Here is a 12,942-nt window from a genome sequence, read left to right on the forward strand (position 1 = left end):
GACCATTCAGGTAAGAACAATTTAGATATCTGAAGTACTGAATGTGTAATTTTCCTAATTTTATTTACATTTTTTAAAAATAAAGAGCATAGTTTTTTGTGTTGAACCACTGAAACATTACCTGAAATACATTAATAATGTTGAGAATCAAACTGATTCACATATTGCTAAACTTTAAAAATGGAAACAGTATGTTTTGTGCAGTTTATTATTATTATTTCTTTTTGATTTTGTTTGTCTGGACAATAAGGTAGAAAATGTGGCATTCATATGTTGAGATGTGTATTCATGCACGCTATATGTCTATGATGCATTATAAAAAGCTTAAAAATATTAACCTCAAAGTTTAAAAGAGCATTAATTTTCTGTTCATGCTTATTTGGAAAAAGTCTTATGATATTTTTTGTACCTCTCTTACCTTTTGTAGCTCCTCTCCACTGACAAACATGGGGTTGTTTGTTATAATCTTTTCAGCTCTTCTGCTGAGTGGTAAGTTAGCAATATTTCTTTAAAAATAATAACTATTTATCTGAAAAAGAGTTGAAATGTATCATATTAATGCATGAGTGAAAAGAGATTACATAAAAAGTTAATAAGAAAAAATATGATTTGAATACAATTCTAAATTATTATTATCTTTATTTAATCATATGATCATTATTATTGTAAAGTCAAAACAATGATTGTGGAGTTATTTGCTAGTATTGATATTTTGCTCAGGGACGGATTAAACCAATATTTCAGGCGGGTGCTCGACTCCATCCCAGGTCACTCTGTAAATGCAAACCAATGGGATGATCATTTTGGTTAGGTTAACCCTATTTGCTGATATAAGTCTAATATGTACCAGACTAGTTTGAGAATTGGCCTTGATGTTCATCCGGGACAGGAAAGCTATATAGATTACACTTTTCTGTTGTGGCCCCCAGAATGTGGAATGAGCTGTTGCACATCAGGGAAGCTGAATCACTTCCTGTTTTCAAATCCCATTTTAAAGTTCTTTTTTTCTCTTTGGCTGTTAACACAGTCTGAGATGCCGACTTTTACTGTTGTTTTACTGTGTTATCATATTTGTTTTAATGTACTGTGTCTTTTTATAATGGTTTTTATAGTTTTTTATTTAGCTTATTTTTCTATGGTGTGTAAAGCACCACGGCCAACCTTGTTTTTTATAAGTGCTATATAAATGCACTGCATTAGATTGAATTGGATTACAAAATAAAAATATTTAGGACTGACCAATAAATAGCCTAGCCTATCTGAATACTGAGTTTTCAGTGTATGTATACTGTGTACACTTTTTATCTATCTATCTATCTATCTATCTATCTATCTATATTTGACTTCACACTACCTAATTTGTAATCTGCCCCACAGTTTATTATGACTGCACATAGAAACACAGGACGTTTAGGATGTTCCTATTACACTCATTGCTCCTTTTTATTTAGTCGTTAAATTCCTCCACAAAGTCTAGAGACGTAACTACATACTGTGCAACATTAGCTACTTAACTCATCATTCAGTGTTTTTCACTAACCTGGTCCCTTATTGTCGAACATGTCAGTTATTTCCAAGCATTGAGCTGCGCTTTGGCAAAAGTCCTCCCTGCTCCTCGTTTTACTCTTCTGTCTGACACGGCAGTCGAACTTGTTTTGCCAGTGTACAACACCTGCTGACCTATTAAGAGCAATACCGGTGGACCAGCCTGGGGACGGTCGCCATGCACTACGGTTGCTATGCGCGTTGCCAAGAGACGCGGTGACGTCTTCTTTAGCCATGTGGAGAGAGTGAACGTCGCGTTTGAGAGCTCCGTTATCTTTTCCTATTGAGTTTGTTGAATCTTTACATGAACTGGACCTAATTAACTCAATAGAAACATCAGTGAGGGGGGAAGATGAAAAGTTTAAATAGACGGATCACTTCTTCCTGTAGGATTTTGCAGAGGAGGACCGGCCGCTCAAACACCAGCGCCAGGCACCTGCTGGGTCATGGGCAACCTCCACTACACCTTTGACAGACACTATTACACCTTCATGGGCAACTGCACATACACGATGGCCAAGAGCTGCAACACTGCGACCCTCCCAGCCTTTGAAGTGACCACTACGAACATGAACAGGGGCAAGGTACAGGTCCCGTCAGTGGCGTCTTTCATTGTCAATGTTCACGGGATCAACATTGAAATACTCCGCAGCCAGTCTGGCAGCCAGTCTGGCAGCCAGTCTGGTATTGTCCGGGTGAGTCCAGTCATTTGTGTTTCATGTTTTTTTTTTTGTTTGTTTGTTTTTTTTTTTTGTTGTTTTTTTGGAGCTGTGTGAATTAGTTTTTTCTGACCATTCACTTGTTTCTTGTTTCTCACCTAACTCTCATTTAAACTTCATTATTTAAATTCTTCTATTTAACAACCAATGCAAAAAAAAAAAAAAAGAAGAGCAAGCAGCAAAAGCATTTTTGTGGAAATAAAGATTTGCATGTGCTATGTTTTCAAACAAACTGGTAGAAAATGTCCTATGGAAATGAAATTTCATTGATTTATGTTCAGGTGAACTATCAACAATGGAATCTCCCAATCAACATGAACAATGGCAAGGTGAAGATTTTCCAGAGAGGTCTGTTCGTCATTGTGGAGACTGATTTTGGCCTGACCGTGCAGTATGACTGGAGCGAGTACCTTGCCATCACAGTGCCGGGTAGTTTTTCTGGCAGTGTGTGCGGCCTGTGTGGCAACTTCAACAACAAAAAGGAAGACGACCTCCTGACTCCCAGTCAGTCAGTGGCCAGCAGTGTGGCCGCACTGGGAAAGAGCTGGAGGGTCCCCGGCACAACAGATGATGCTTATTGCAAAGATGAATGTGGTGACCGATGTGAAGACTGTGTGAAGACTCTGAGTGAAATTCAGAAACTAGAAAATCAGATCTTCTGTACTGCCCTTATACAAGACATTGCTGAATATGCAGGTTGTCAACCCAACATTGATTCCAGCGTCTTTCAGAACAATTGCATGCTTGACCTCTGTAGGGGTGAAGCTGTGACCACGTACCAATGTACAGTACTTCAAGGCTACGCTAACATCTGCCAGAGATCTGGGGCCAAAGTTCCCAACTGGAGGGTGCCCACTCAATGTCGTGAGTAATCCAAAGTTTAAAACACATAAATACTTTTTATTTACTCAAGTAAGTACAAATGTCAGGCATGTGTACATTATTTGAGTCTTTTCACGCTTTCACACATACTTGAACTCCCTTGTATTTCAGAGGGAAATATTCTACTTTTTTCCACTACGTTATTTGACACATTTAGTTTCTAGTGACATTACTAACAGATTTTTGCATAAAAAGCAGATGATAAATAACTAGATGAGTAACAGAGACATTCTGCATAATGTTTGTTTTATATACTTTTGGAACATTTTCTCAAAGATAATTTCATTTTCAATATGTAACGTTGTCAATTCATGAGAATTCTTATAGTAAACTATATATTTTGTGGTAAACTGAGTACTTCCTCCACGCTGACTAAACGGGAATAAAGGAAATGAAACTGATTTATTCTTTATCCACACAGCTACACCCATCTGCCCAAAAAACAGCCACTATGAGTTCTGTGGGAGTGGATGTCCTGTCACATGTGCAAACCCCAATGCTCCCACAGAATGCACCGCCACCTGTGTCGAGACATGTGTCTGTGATGATGGCTTTGTTCTCAGTGGCAGCAAGTGTGTCCCCAAGGCTCAGTGCGGGTGCGTGTACAAAGGCTACTATGTGGAGGCTGGAGGATCTTTCTGGGGTGATGACAGCTGCACCAAACGTTACACATGCTCCGCTGGCGGCAGTTTGTCCCTTAAGCAGACTAGCTGTCCGGCTGGGCAGCAGTGTAAAGTTGTGGGTGGGATCAGAGATTGCTATCCTGTCAACTATGCCACGTGTATGGTATCTGGTGACCCACACTTTGTGACCTTTGATGGGGAGCGCTACAATTTCCAGGGCACATGCATATATGAGATGGCGGGTGTCTCCTCCAAGCAAACAAACCTGGAAAGTTTTAGTGTTGTGTTGCAGAACAATGGCCAAGATAAGAAGACTGGGTCCACTGCCAAGCTGATAGAAGTCAAAGTGTATGGGTACACTATTATCATCAGCAAAGACTACCCTGGTGCTGTTGTGGTAAAGTATTTTCCAAAAAAATATCACACATCTAGGGTTGCAAATAATGAGACATGTTGTATTCACAATCAATCACTTGACTTTTCTTTTCTATAAATTATTTAATTATCCTTCAGAGGCTAATCTAATCTAATTCTAAAACCTCACTGAATGTCTTCAGTGAAGTCATATGAGCAAATCCTCGCATAAGAGAAGCTGTAATCATTCATCATCTGGCATCTTATTTTGAAAACTGACTTAAAACTATTAAAGCCTGAAAAACATAGTTTTGAATTTTAAGTATTTATAACTATTTCTAAATAACTGACAGTTAGAGTTAAAACATGTAAAAAGACCAGTTGCTATCGTTAGTACAAGGTTTACATTCAAAAACTCAGCTGACCTGCTTTATTAGAACAGTGTGTGTTTCTGGTTTGGGTCAGGTTTCACTGATAGTGCAGGCAATATAAGCACATATCACATAACAACCTCCCAACTATCATCAGATCCTGATTCACATGTTGCTAAAGCCTACAAGAGTTGTATGATCAGCTGATGCATTATATAATGATTAAATGTACTTTCTAATTCTATGTAATCATCATTAAATTTACAAATTTCCTTATGAACCTTTTCTGCTGTGTTATTTTAAGGTCAATGATGAGCTCTCCAACCTCCCCATGACACTACACAACGATATGCTTCATCTTTATATGAGCGGCTGGTTTGCTGTAATTGAGACAAAATTTGGAGTGAAAGTATACTATGACTGGAGCAACGTAGCATTTGTCATTGTTCCTAGCACTTACGTGGGCCTGATGCAAGGTCTTTGTGGTAATTACAACCACAACCCCAAAGACGACATGCAGATAAGAGATGGGAAACAGGCTGCCACCTCTGAGGAGCTTGGTCAAAGCTGGAAAGTCGGCACACTCCCTGGCTGTGTCGATGGCTGCAGTGCCCCCTGCCCCGGCTGTAATGCCACTCAAAGAGCTCTGTACAGCACCAACAGTTTCTGTGGCCTCATCAGCGACCCTGCAGGCCCATTCCGTGACTGCCACTCAAAGGTAGACCCCGCAGGTTTTCTTAATGACTGCCTGTATGATGTCTGTCTTTATGAGGGCAGCAGGACCATGCAGTGCAAAACTTTGACTGCATACACAGCTGCCTGCCAGCTGAAAGGTGCCAAAGTATATTCCTGGAGGACAGCCCAGTTCTGTGGTAAGTACTTTTGAATCAATTGAACTAAGACAACTTCTTGTGATTCTTTTGAAATATTATACTGTACTATTTTTTAAAAAATCGCTTTCCTGCCTTGTTCCTAGATGCCCAGTGCCCATCAAATAGCCAATACGAACTCTGTAGCAACAGCTGTCTCAGATCATGCGAGAAAGGCTCAAACTGTGGAGATCAGTGCATGGAGGGATGTGCCTGTAACGAGGGTTACCTTTTGAGCGGAGATGAATGTGTACCCGCCAATCAATGTGGCTGCATGTATGAAGGCAAATACTACCAGAAAGGACAGGTCTTCTACCCTGATCCAAACTGCCAGAAGGAATGCAGCTGTGACAGCACAGTAAGTATAAATTTACCCATATACACTAGGCATAATGTTGGGTTATTCTGTAGCTGTGTATCTAAAAGATTTAAGTATATAGAAGGACTACTTCAACATCACTATCACTTCAACATCATATCAAAGTCATGCTGATAGTCTCAGCTGCATGTGACAAAATTTTGATGTCTTTCATATTAGATGCAGTGTAAGCAGTCCTCCTGTGGTCTGTCTGAGAAGTGTGAGACCAAGGATTACGTGCGGTCATGTCAGCCTTTGGGAAGAGGAGTCTGCTCCATCTATGGAGATCCACATTACAACACTTTTGACAATGCCACCTTTGATTTCCAAGGTACCTGCACCTACATAGCAGCTGAAAGCTGCCACCTGACCGGCAAACGGCTCACTGAATTCACAGTGGTAGTCGAGAACGAGAAGTGGTACGATATGTCGGACAATCCCGGGGTCTCAGTGGCCAAACTTGTGGCAGTAGAGGTCTATGGAACCATCCTAATCCTTCGCAAGAATGATGCTAAAATGGTTTGGGTATGTCCCATAATCTTATCACTGACTAAGGACTTAAAACAACCTTAAGCACAAATGACAGCAAATGCAAAATTAGAAGAAATAATCAATAATCAAAACAAATCAATTGCCCTCTCTTCAGGTAAATGGAGTGCTGCATCATCTTCCACTAAGCCTTTCTAAGGGTGCAGTGAAGGTGTATCAGGAGGGGATAAATGATGTCATCATAACTGACTTTGGCTTGAAGGTTACTTATGATCTGGTCTACCACATCACTGTCACTGTCCCTGGAAACTACAGGGGCAGAACCTGTGGCTTGTGTGGCAATTTTAATGATAACAAAGCCGACGACTTCCAGCTGCCAGATGGAAAAGTGACCAAAGACACCCACGCCTTTGGAGCAGCATGGAAAGTGCCTGTGCCGGGTGTTCTCTGTGAAGATGGCTGCAGTGGTGACCAGTGCCCCAAATGTGACGCTTCTAAAAAAGCTGTATTAGAGGCAAAATGTGGAATGATCAACAATACTAAAGGTCCCTTTGCTGCCTGCCATAATGTGATCGATCCTGAACCCTACTTCACGGATTGTGTCTATGATGTTTGCATGGCTAAAGATGAGCAAAGCATGCTGTGTCACAGCATGGCTACATATATGTTAGACTGTCAAAACTTTGGAGTAACAGTTCAGAACTGGAGAAGTCCTTCTTTCTGCCGTGAGTCTGCACATTTATTATTCACTAAAAAATCTAATTCACGTCTGTTAAACCTTTGATTGCACTAACTATAAAGAACAATTCATTACTCTTATCTAATCTGTGTACAGCTTTTCAATGTGGTGCCAAAGGTCATTATGAAACCTGTGCTATGCCTTGTACTGCTTCATGTCCTGGTCTTCATGACATCATCCCATGCACCACGACTTGTGTTGAGGGCTGTGCCTGTGATAACAACTACAAATACAATGGCACGAACTGTGTGCCCATTGACCAGTGCAGCTGTTATCACAATGGCCAAACTTACAAGGTCAGAAGATATTATTAATGTCTCACAGTCTGTATGATATGATAACTGTGGACAATTTTGATATGTGGTATTTCTGTCAGACAGTCATTTCCCCCTCAGGCTGCATTAAGCTAGATTGGTGATCCCTTAACTTTAAATGTAGCCATCATCAGATGAAACATTCCCTGCTAAATCACTACTAAGTACATTACACTCCATAAACTAGTGAAAATAACAGAAAGCACAATGTGACCCAGCTGAGAATTAACATCACCGTGTACTTTGTGTCATTCAGGTTGGAGAGTCCATTATAACAGATGACTGTCACACAAATAACACCTGCCAGGCCTCTGGTGTAGTCCTGTCCAAGAGCATGGAATGTGAGCCCAACAAACACTGCCAGGTCAAGAATGGTGTGATGGGCTGCCACCTTCAGGAGTGCTTTTTGGGTGCCAATGGAACCCTCACTGCATTTAATGAAGACACTGGCGTCATAACAGTACCAGGGGCCTATGAGATCATTCAGAACTGCAATCAGCATCAGACATCAGAATGGTTTAGGGTGGTGGTGAAGTTGGAGACATGCACTCCTGGTGTCAACACAATAGTGGCTGTGTATGTATTCTTCAATGACATTATGATCACAGTCGACAATAAGCATCACATCTGGGTAAGAATCTGGTTGGGAACTGACATTAATCTTAACCTAAAAAGTTGATTTCTTACTATAAAGCTTTTGATCTGTATTCACAGATAAATGGAAGGGCAATGACTCAGACCACCTTCTCCCAAAACAATGTAAAAGTGGTGGTTTCTGACAATACAGTGAGAATTAACAACCCCTCCAGCCTTCAACTGTCCTTCAGTTCAACCAACAAACTTGCTGTAAGTGTCAGTGACGAAGTAGCTGATATGGTATGTGGGGCTTGTGGGAAGCTCAGGCCTAATGACACAACACTACGGGCTCTGAGAGAGAGAGTGCTTGTGTCTCTTCATGGCTCGAGTACTGGCTTTGCCTCGCTGAACATCGGACAGTGGACGGCTCCTGATTTCCCCCAGTGGTGAGTGAACTAAATTACCTCCAAGTAATAACAGATAGTCAATAACGTTCAGATTTTTACTAGAATTACACACAGTTTGTAAAGTTTTAAAAATTGGAAGTCTTATTTAAAGCCCACATGATTACGATTTAAACATTTCTTACTGACGCCAAGTGAAAACAAACATGGGGACATTATGATGGGCTGAAAGTACAGAATACACTGCTGGCCAATATCACTAAATTGTTAAGTAATTACAAATCCTTTCCAGTCAATACAACTGTAGCCAAAATTTTACAATGCAAAGCCGAAGCCTGAATGAAAAAGGAAGCTACTTAATTTGACAAACTAGAAATATCTAATTCAGCTATAAGGATTGGTCCGTATTTAAGAACCAACTGCAGAGATATATTGTTTAGAGCTTATATGTAAATAACATGATTACAATTGTTATATATATATTATTATTTTTTAACTTTTGTATGCAGATGATCTAACTCTTATTCTTAATATATTTTTCAGTGGTTTGTAATTCCAGTACTGCCAACTTGTCATCACCTACTTTGATCAACAGCCTGCAGAAAAGTGACAGCATCACTCAATCAATTTATTTAAATGAAGCTCACATTAATGCAAACCCAATTCCATACTACATTTCAATTTATAGAAAATTATGTACTGCTGTTTAAATATAGGGAAGAAATTCAATAAAATATAAATGATACCTTTGTGCAAACTATCACTTTCAACTGGTAGCTAAAATTTTGCTTGGATATAAATATTAACATCAACCATCATATAATAATGATAAGCATTCAAATGCAGGCTCAATAAACTTACTTTGTCTTTCTCGGGTGTCTGTGTAATTTTCTGATATCATTAATTTATCCATCCATCCGTTATCTATACCTGCTTATTCCTATTTAAGATTACAGGGATCTGCTGGAGCCTATCCCAGCTCTCTTTTGGTTAAAGACTGGGTTACACCCTGGACAGGTCACCAGTCCATCGCAGGGCCATATTCTGATATCATCCTATCTATAAACCAATTTATCTATCAAGCATTGCATCAAGCTGCTGTAGCACCACTATTTTCAGATTTAGTCATCCTTTTTTTAATCAAAGATGACATCAGTGGGTTTTTGAACTGTTTGATTAACATCAGCTGAGAGACTGAATTCCAGTAAGACAAGAAGAGAGAAAACCTTCATTTGTTGCTACATGCCATAGGAAAATAGTGTGGGAGGAGCAAAGGAGCAAATCAATATAAATGAGCCCATTTGCAGGTACATTTACATGCTGTTTAACATGCTACAGTTCAAACTCACATCAGAACTGCATCTTTCAATGCTGAATATTTGGTTGTTTGTTTGTACAGTGACAGACAAGGTTTGTATACCACAGAATTATCTTATCTTGGCAGTGTGGAGCAGGGTTTGGAAGCAGTCACTTTCTGCACAGCACAGCATTCAGCACAAGCTGCATGTGACTCACTGTGTATAAAATATTTCCCCATTAAAATCATCACATTTAAATTAAAATCAACCAATCAATCCACAGCACAATGCAGGCAACAAAAAATAATTGACTTTTAAGGAGTGAGATAGGAATTCACTGATTTTGGGGAAGTTCATCCTTCATTCCATTCACATGCAGTCAAAACAACATGGGAGGAAATGTTAAACATTTCTGGTGAATGCCGACCATCCTTTGATAGTGGTTGAAACTCAGCAAGTTTTTCAAAACAGGACTTGGGGGAGTTTACGAAAAGGTCAGTTAGGTTTCGGGAAAAATACAGAATGGCTTTGATAAACATGCCATTCTGTGCCATGTTTCTCCCACACTTTGTACAGTAAGCAAAGCTCAAGGTGCAAAGTGTGATGTGAGATGTTTCGACAACAGTTCCATGGATTAACATGAAATGGTGCAGACACTGACAACTCCATCAAATATCTGAAATTCTAATTACAATCCCATCAACCTCTGCTCCCCCTAAAAGTATGTGTAATGCTCATTAGGAAATGCATGTTAAAATAAGATGATAAGGATTACATTATATTTAACAAATATCATTGCATGTTACAATAAAAATCTATATTTAAAATCTATGATTTTTGCATTATGGATGAGACACAAATTGGATTTCTGACATTTTTCAAGAAGAAAATGTATCACCAGTAGCTTCCGTTCTGTTTAAGATTATCCTTGGGAACGAGTAGAAATGGTTTTGCACTCTGCACATGCCAGCAGATATCACTAAAGTTCAAACTCATTTTGTTTTTATCTCGACAGGGCCCATCATAACGTTACCTCCCACAAAAACCACTTCTCAGCACCCCCTTTCATCCACACTTCCAAGCATTTCACGCCCATAGAGTCACTCCCCTTGCCAATATAAGTTGGTTGCTGATGCAGTCAGAGAAACAAATCTGCCTTTTGAAAGTTCAGCTACCATCACAATGGCTTCAATCAGAGGCCTCTCAGGATTTGGAATAATTGCACTGCTGACGCTTCATACTGCAAACTTGGGAGGTAATTTCTCATATATTCTTTGAGTTTTTATACTATGTATATACTGTGTATAATGTAATCATCAGAATGCAATGCTGTTGACCTCTGTGTTCCTTTATGTTTGATTTTCACAGAGACCGATAGTAACGCTCTTAATGAGCCCGAGGTCCCTTTCCCACCTGCTTGTCCCACGGCTCTGAACCTCGCTGCCATTTGTTATTATGGTCAATATCGTCCCAGGTACCCGCCCAGCTTCTTCCCAGCGTCTGGTGTAAGCCACTTCCGTCGTCGTGGATACACCATAAACCGTCTGGAGTCGTGGTTCAGTTTGTGCTGCGCTGGAAATGTGGCACAGTCGGGCCCTCAGATCCTCTGCTGTGCCAAGGAAGCTGTGAGTCTCTCACTGTATCTGGGGGAGAAACACAATCCAAATACAATTACAGACTGTGACAGTACACAGACAGGATGATATTATATTGAACACTGAGGAGAGCTCACTTTTATTATTGATTAATAATAAAATGAATATTTAAGATGAAGATACATCAGTTTTTGGAAATGTTGAATATTCCATATGTAATAGAAACTCAAAAACATTCCAAACTACAAACTTATCAAAAACTACTATACAAATGTTATGTACATGTTTATGTACCTGCCATACAAAACACAAATACACAGAGAACTTGCAGTATTAAATGACTGGTATCTTTTGGCCTTTAGTGTGTACTGTATCTCAGACTATTGGTGAATAGGGAGATAAAATATAACCTTTTTCTTACAGTGGAAACAAGCTCTAAACATGTTCTGTGAGGAGGAATATGCCACCATGACTGTCCCGTATCTGTGCTGTGAGGAAAAAGGAGATGCACGGTGGACATGTTTCAATAGCGAACTGCCAAACCCATATTACTTCCCAACACCAGGCTACACTGCACCTCAAAGTCCCCAAGAGCCAGGATTTATCTTCAACTCAAATTCTTGCTAAAGGTGAAAAATATATATATATACATGTATAGTGTGTAAAACAGAATTTAAACAGGCATTAAAGATTTTGTAAAAGGATATGTGCATGATTTAATAATAAGTTTGCCAGCTAATCTTCAGATAAATTTAGAAGTAAATGCTGAGCTAATATTTTATCTGCAGGTCTTTGTCGCATGTATCCAGAAGAGGACAGGACATGCTTGTTTGATTTATGCTGTGATAGTAATAAAGCCGTTAATTTTGTCTGATTGTTTTCAACCCAGCCTTGCCACAACAAAACAGCAATAAATGCATTTCAAATGATCATTTTTATAACATGAAATGAAGGCTGAAATAAAGATATATATGTCTATGCTGAACAAAAATGTTTTACAAATAAACCTCACCATTAAATTTCACCACTGTTTGACTGAGTTATTATTTTTATTTTGAATAGAACTGTGTGATCTAGACCACAATAACCAAACAATGAAAAGTGCATTTCCCATTTGACATCAAAATAAAAATGAAATGTGTTAAATCTAAATAAGGAGAAATGTAGAGTAGAGGTTATGTTTACATGGGTACTGCTTTGGAGACTGTAGCTAGGTACACTCACATAAGTATAGTTACTAGTTATTTACGTACTTAAATAACCAGTAACTATACTCTATGTTGACTTTGCAATATATGATGCTTGATTATATACTAAACTACCCAAAGTAAATAAACATGAAAACAGGTAAAATTAAAAACTAACTACAAAATTAAAATGCTCATTATTTGATAATGCACCAACAATTATTAGTATAATAATATAATCTATAATAATAGTGATTCACAGGAGTCATTCTCTTGCATAATATTGTATTACTTTTTGCTACCAAGTTGCAACTCAATTTGCTCCTTTTTCTACGAAGTTAACTGATAAATAAAAACTGTTTAAATAATTATTTTTAAAGCTTCCCCATTAGTGCTAAAATCATTTGCACACAATATATTGTGAATAATATTGTGAAATCAATCACACGCAATATGTTTTTAACAATGAACTAATTCTTAAAGGTGAAAAAAAGCATTATATTTTCCTTTGTTTGTCTTGTTGTTGAAATATAAATAATATATTTTTGTAGTACTTGTAGGTACATAATAAAGTTGTGTTTGATTTTGGGTGGTGTTGATTTGAGGAAGTAGTTATGTT

The 12,942-nt window shown here is 38.7% G+C and overlaps 3 protein-coding genes across 3 annotated transcripts; all 3 read left to right on the forward strand.

Annotated features, from left to right (window-relative positions):
* Positions 1–1,991: 1,991 nt before the first annotated feature.
* On the forward strand, positions 1,992–6,703 carry LOC113126286 (IgGFc-binding protein-like; the record flags this gene model as incomplete). The annotated part of the gene is made up of 7 exons (XM_026300253.1): positions 1,992–2,240; positions 2,546–3,128; positions 3,568–4,166; positions 4,799–5,366; positions 5,471–5,721; positions 5,902–6,246; positions 6,368–6,703. Coding segments are annotated over exons 1-7 (2,931 nt in total), but the record flags the coding sequence as incomplete, so codon positions are not given.
* LOC113126552 (IgGFc-binding protein-like) lies at positions 6,697–8,977 on the forward strand. Its single transcript, XM_026300628.1, has 5 exons — positions 6,697–6,935; positions 7,046–7,245; positions 7,520–7,894; positions 7,978–8,285; positions 8,787–8,977. The coding sequence occupies exons 1-5, from the start codon at positions 6,737–6,739 to the stop codon at positions 8,794–8,796; spliced, it is 1,092 nt and encodes a 363-aa protein (XP_026156413.1). The 5' UTR covers positions 6,697–6,736; the 3' UTR covers positions 8,797–8,977.
* A 1,724-nt stretch (positions 8,978–10,701) lies between these two features.
* ecm1a (extracellular matrix protein 1a) lies at positions 10,702–12,160 on the forward strand. Its single transcript, XM_026300695.1, has 3 exons — positions 10,702–10,796; positions 10,910–11,166; positions 11,560–12,160. Exons 1-3 carry the CDS (start codon positions 10,724–10,726, stop codon positions 11,761–11,763), a joined length of 534 nt encoding a protein of 177 aa, XP_026156480.1. The 5' UTR covers positions 10,702–10,723; the 3' UTR covers positions 11,764–12,160.
* Positions 12,161–12,942: the final 782 nt, after the last annotated feature.

Source organism: Mastacembelus armatus, chromosome 11, assembly GCF_900324485.2.
Source record: "Mastacembelus armatus chromosome 11, fMasArm1.2, whole genome shotgun sequence".
Lineage (NCBI taxonomy): Eukaryota > Metazoa > Chordata > Actinopteri > Synbranchiformes > Mastacembelidae > Mastacembelus > Mastacembelus armatus.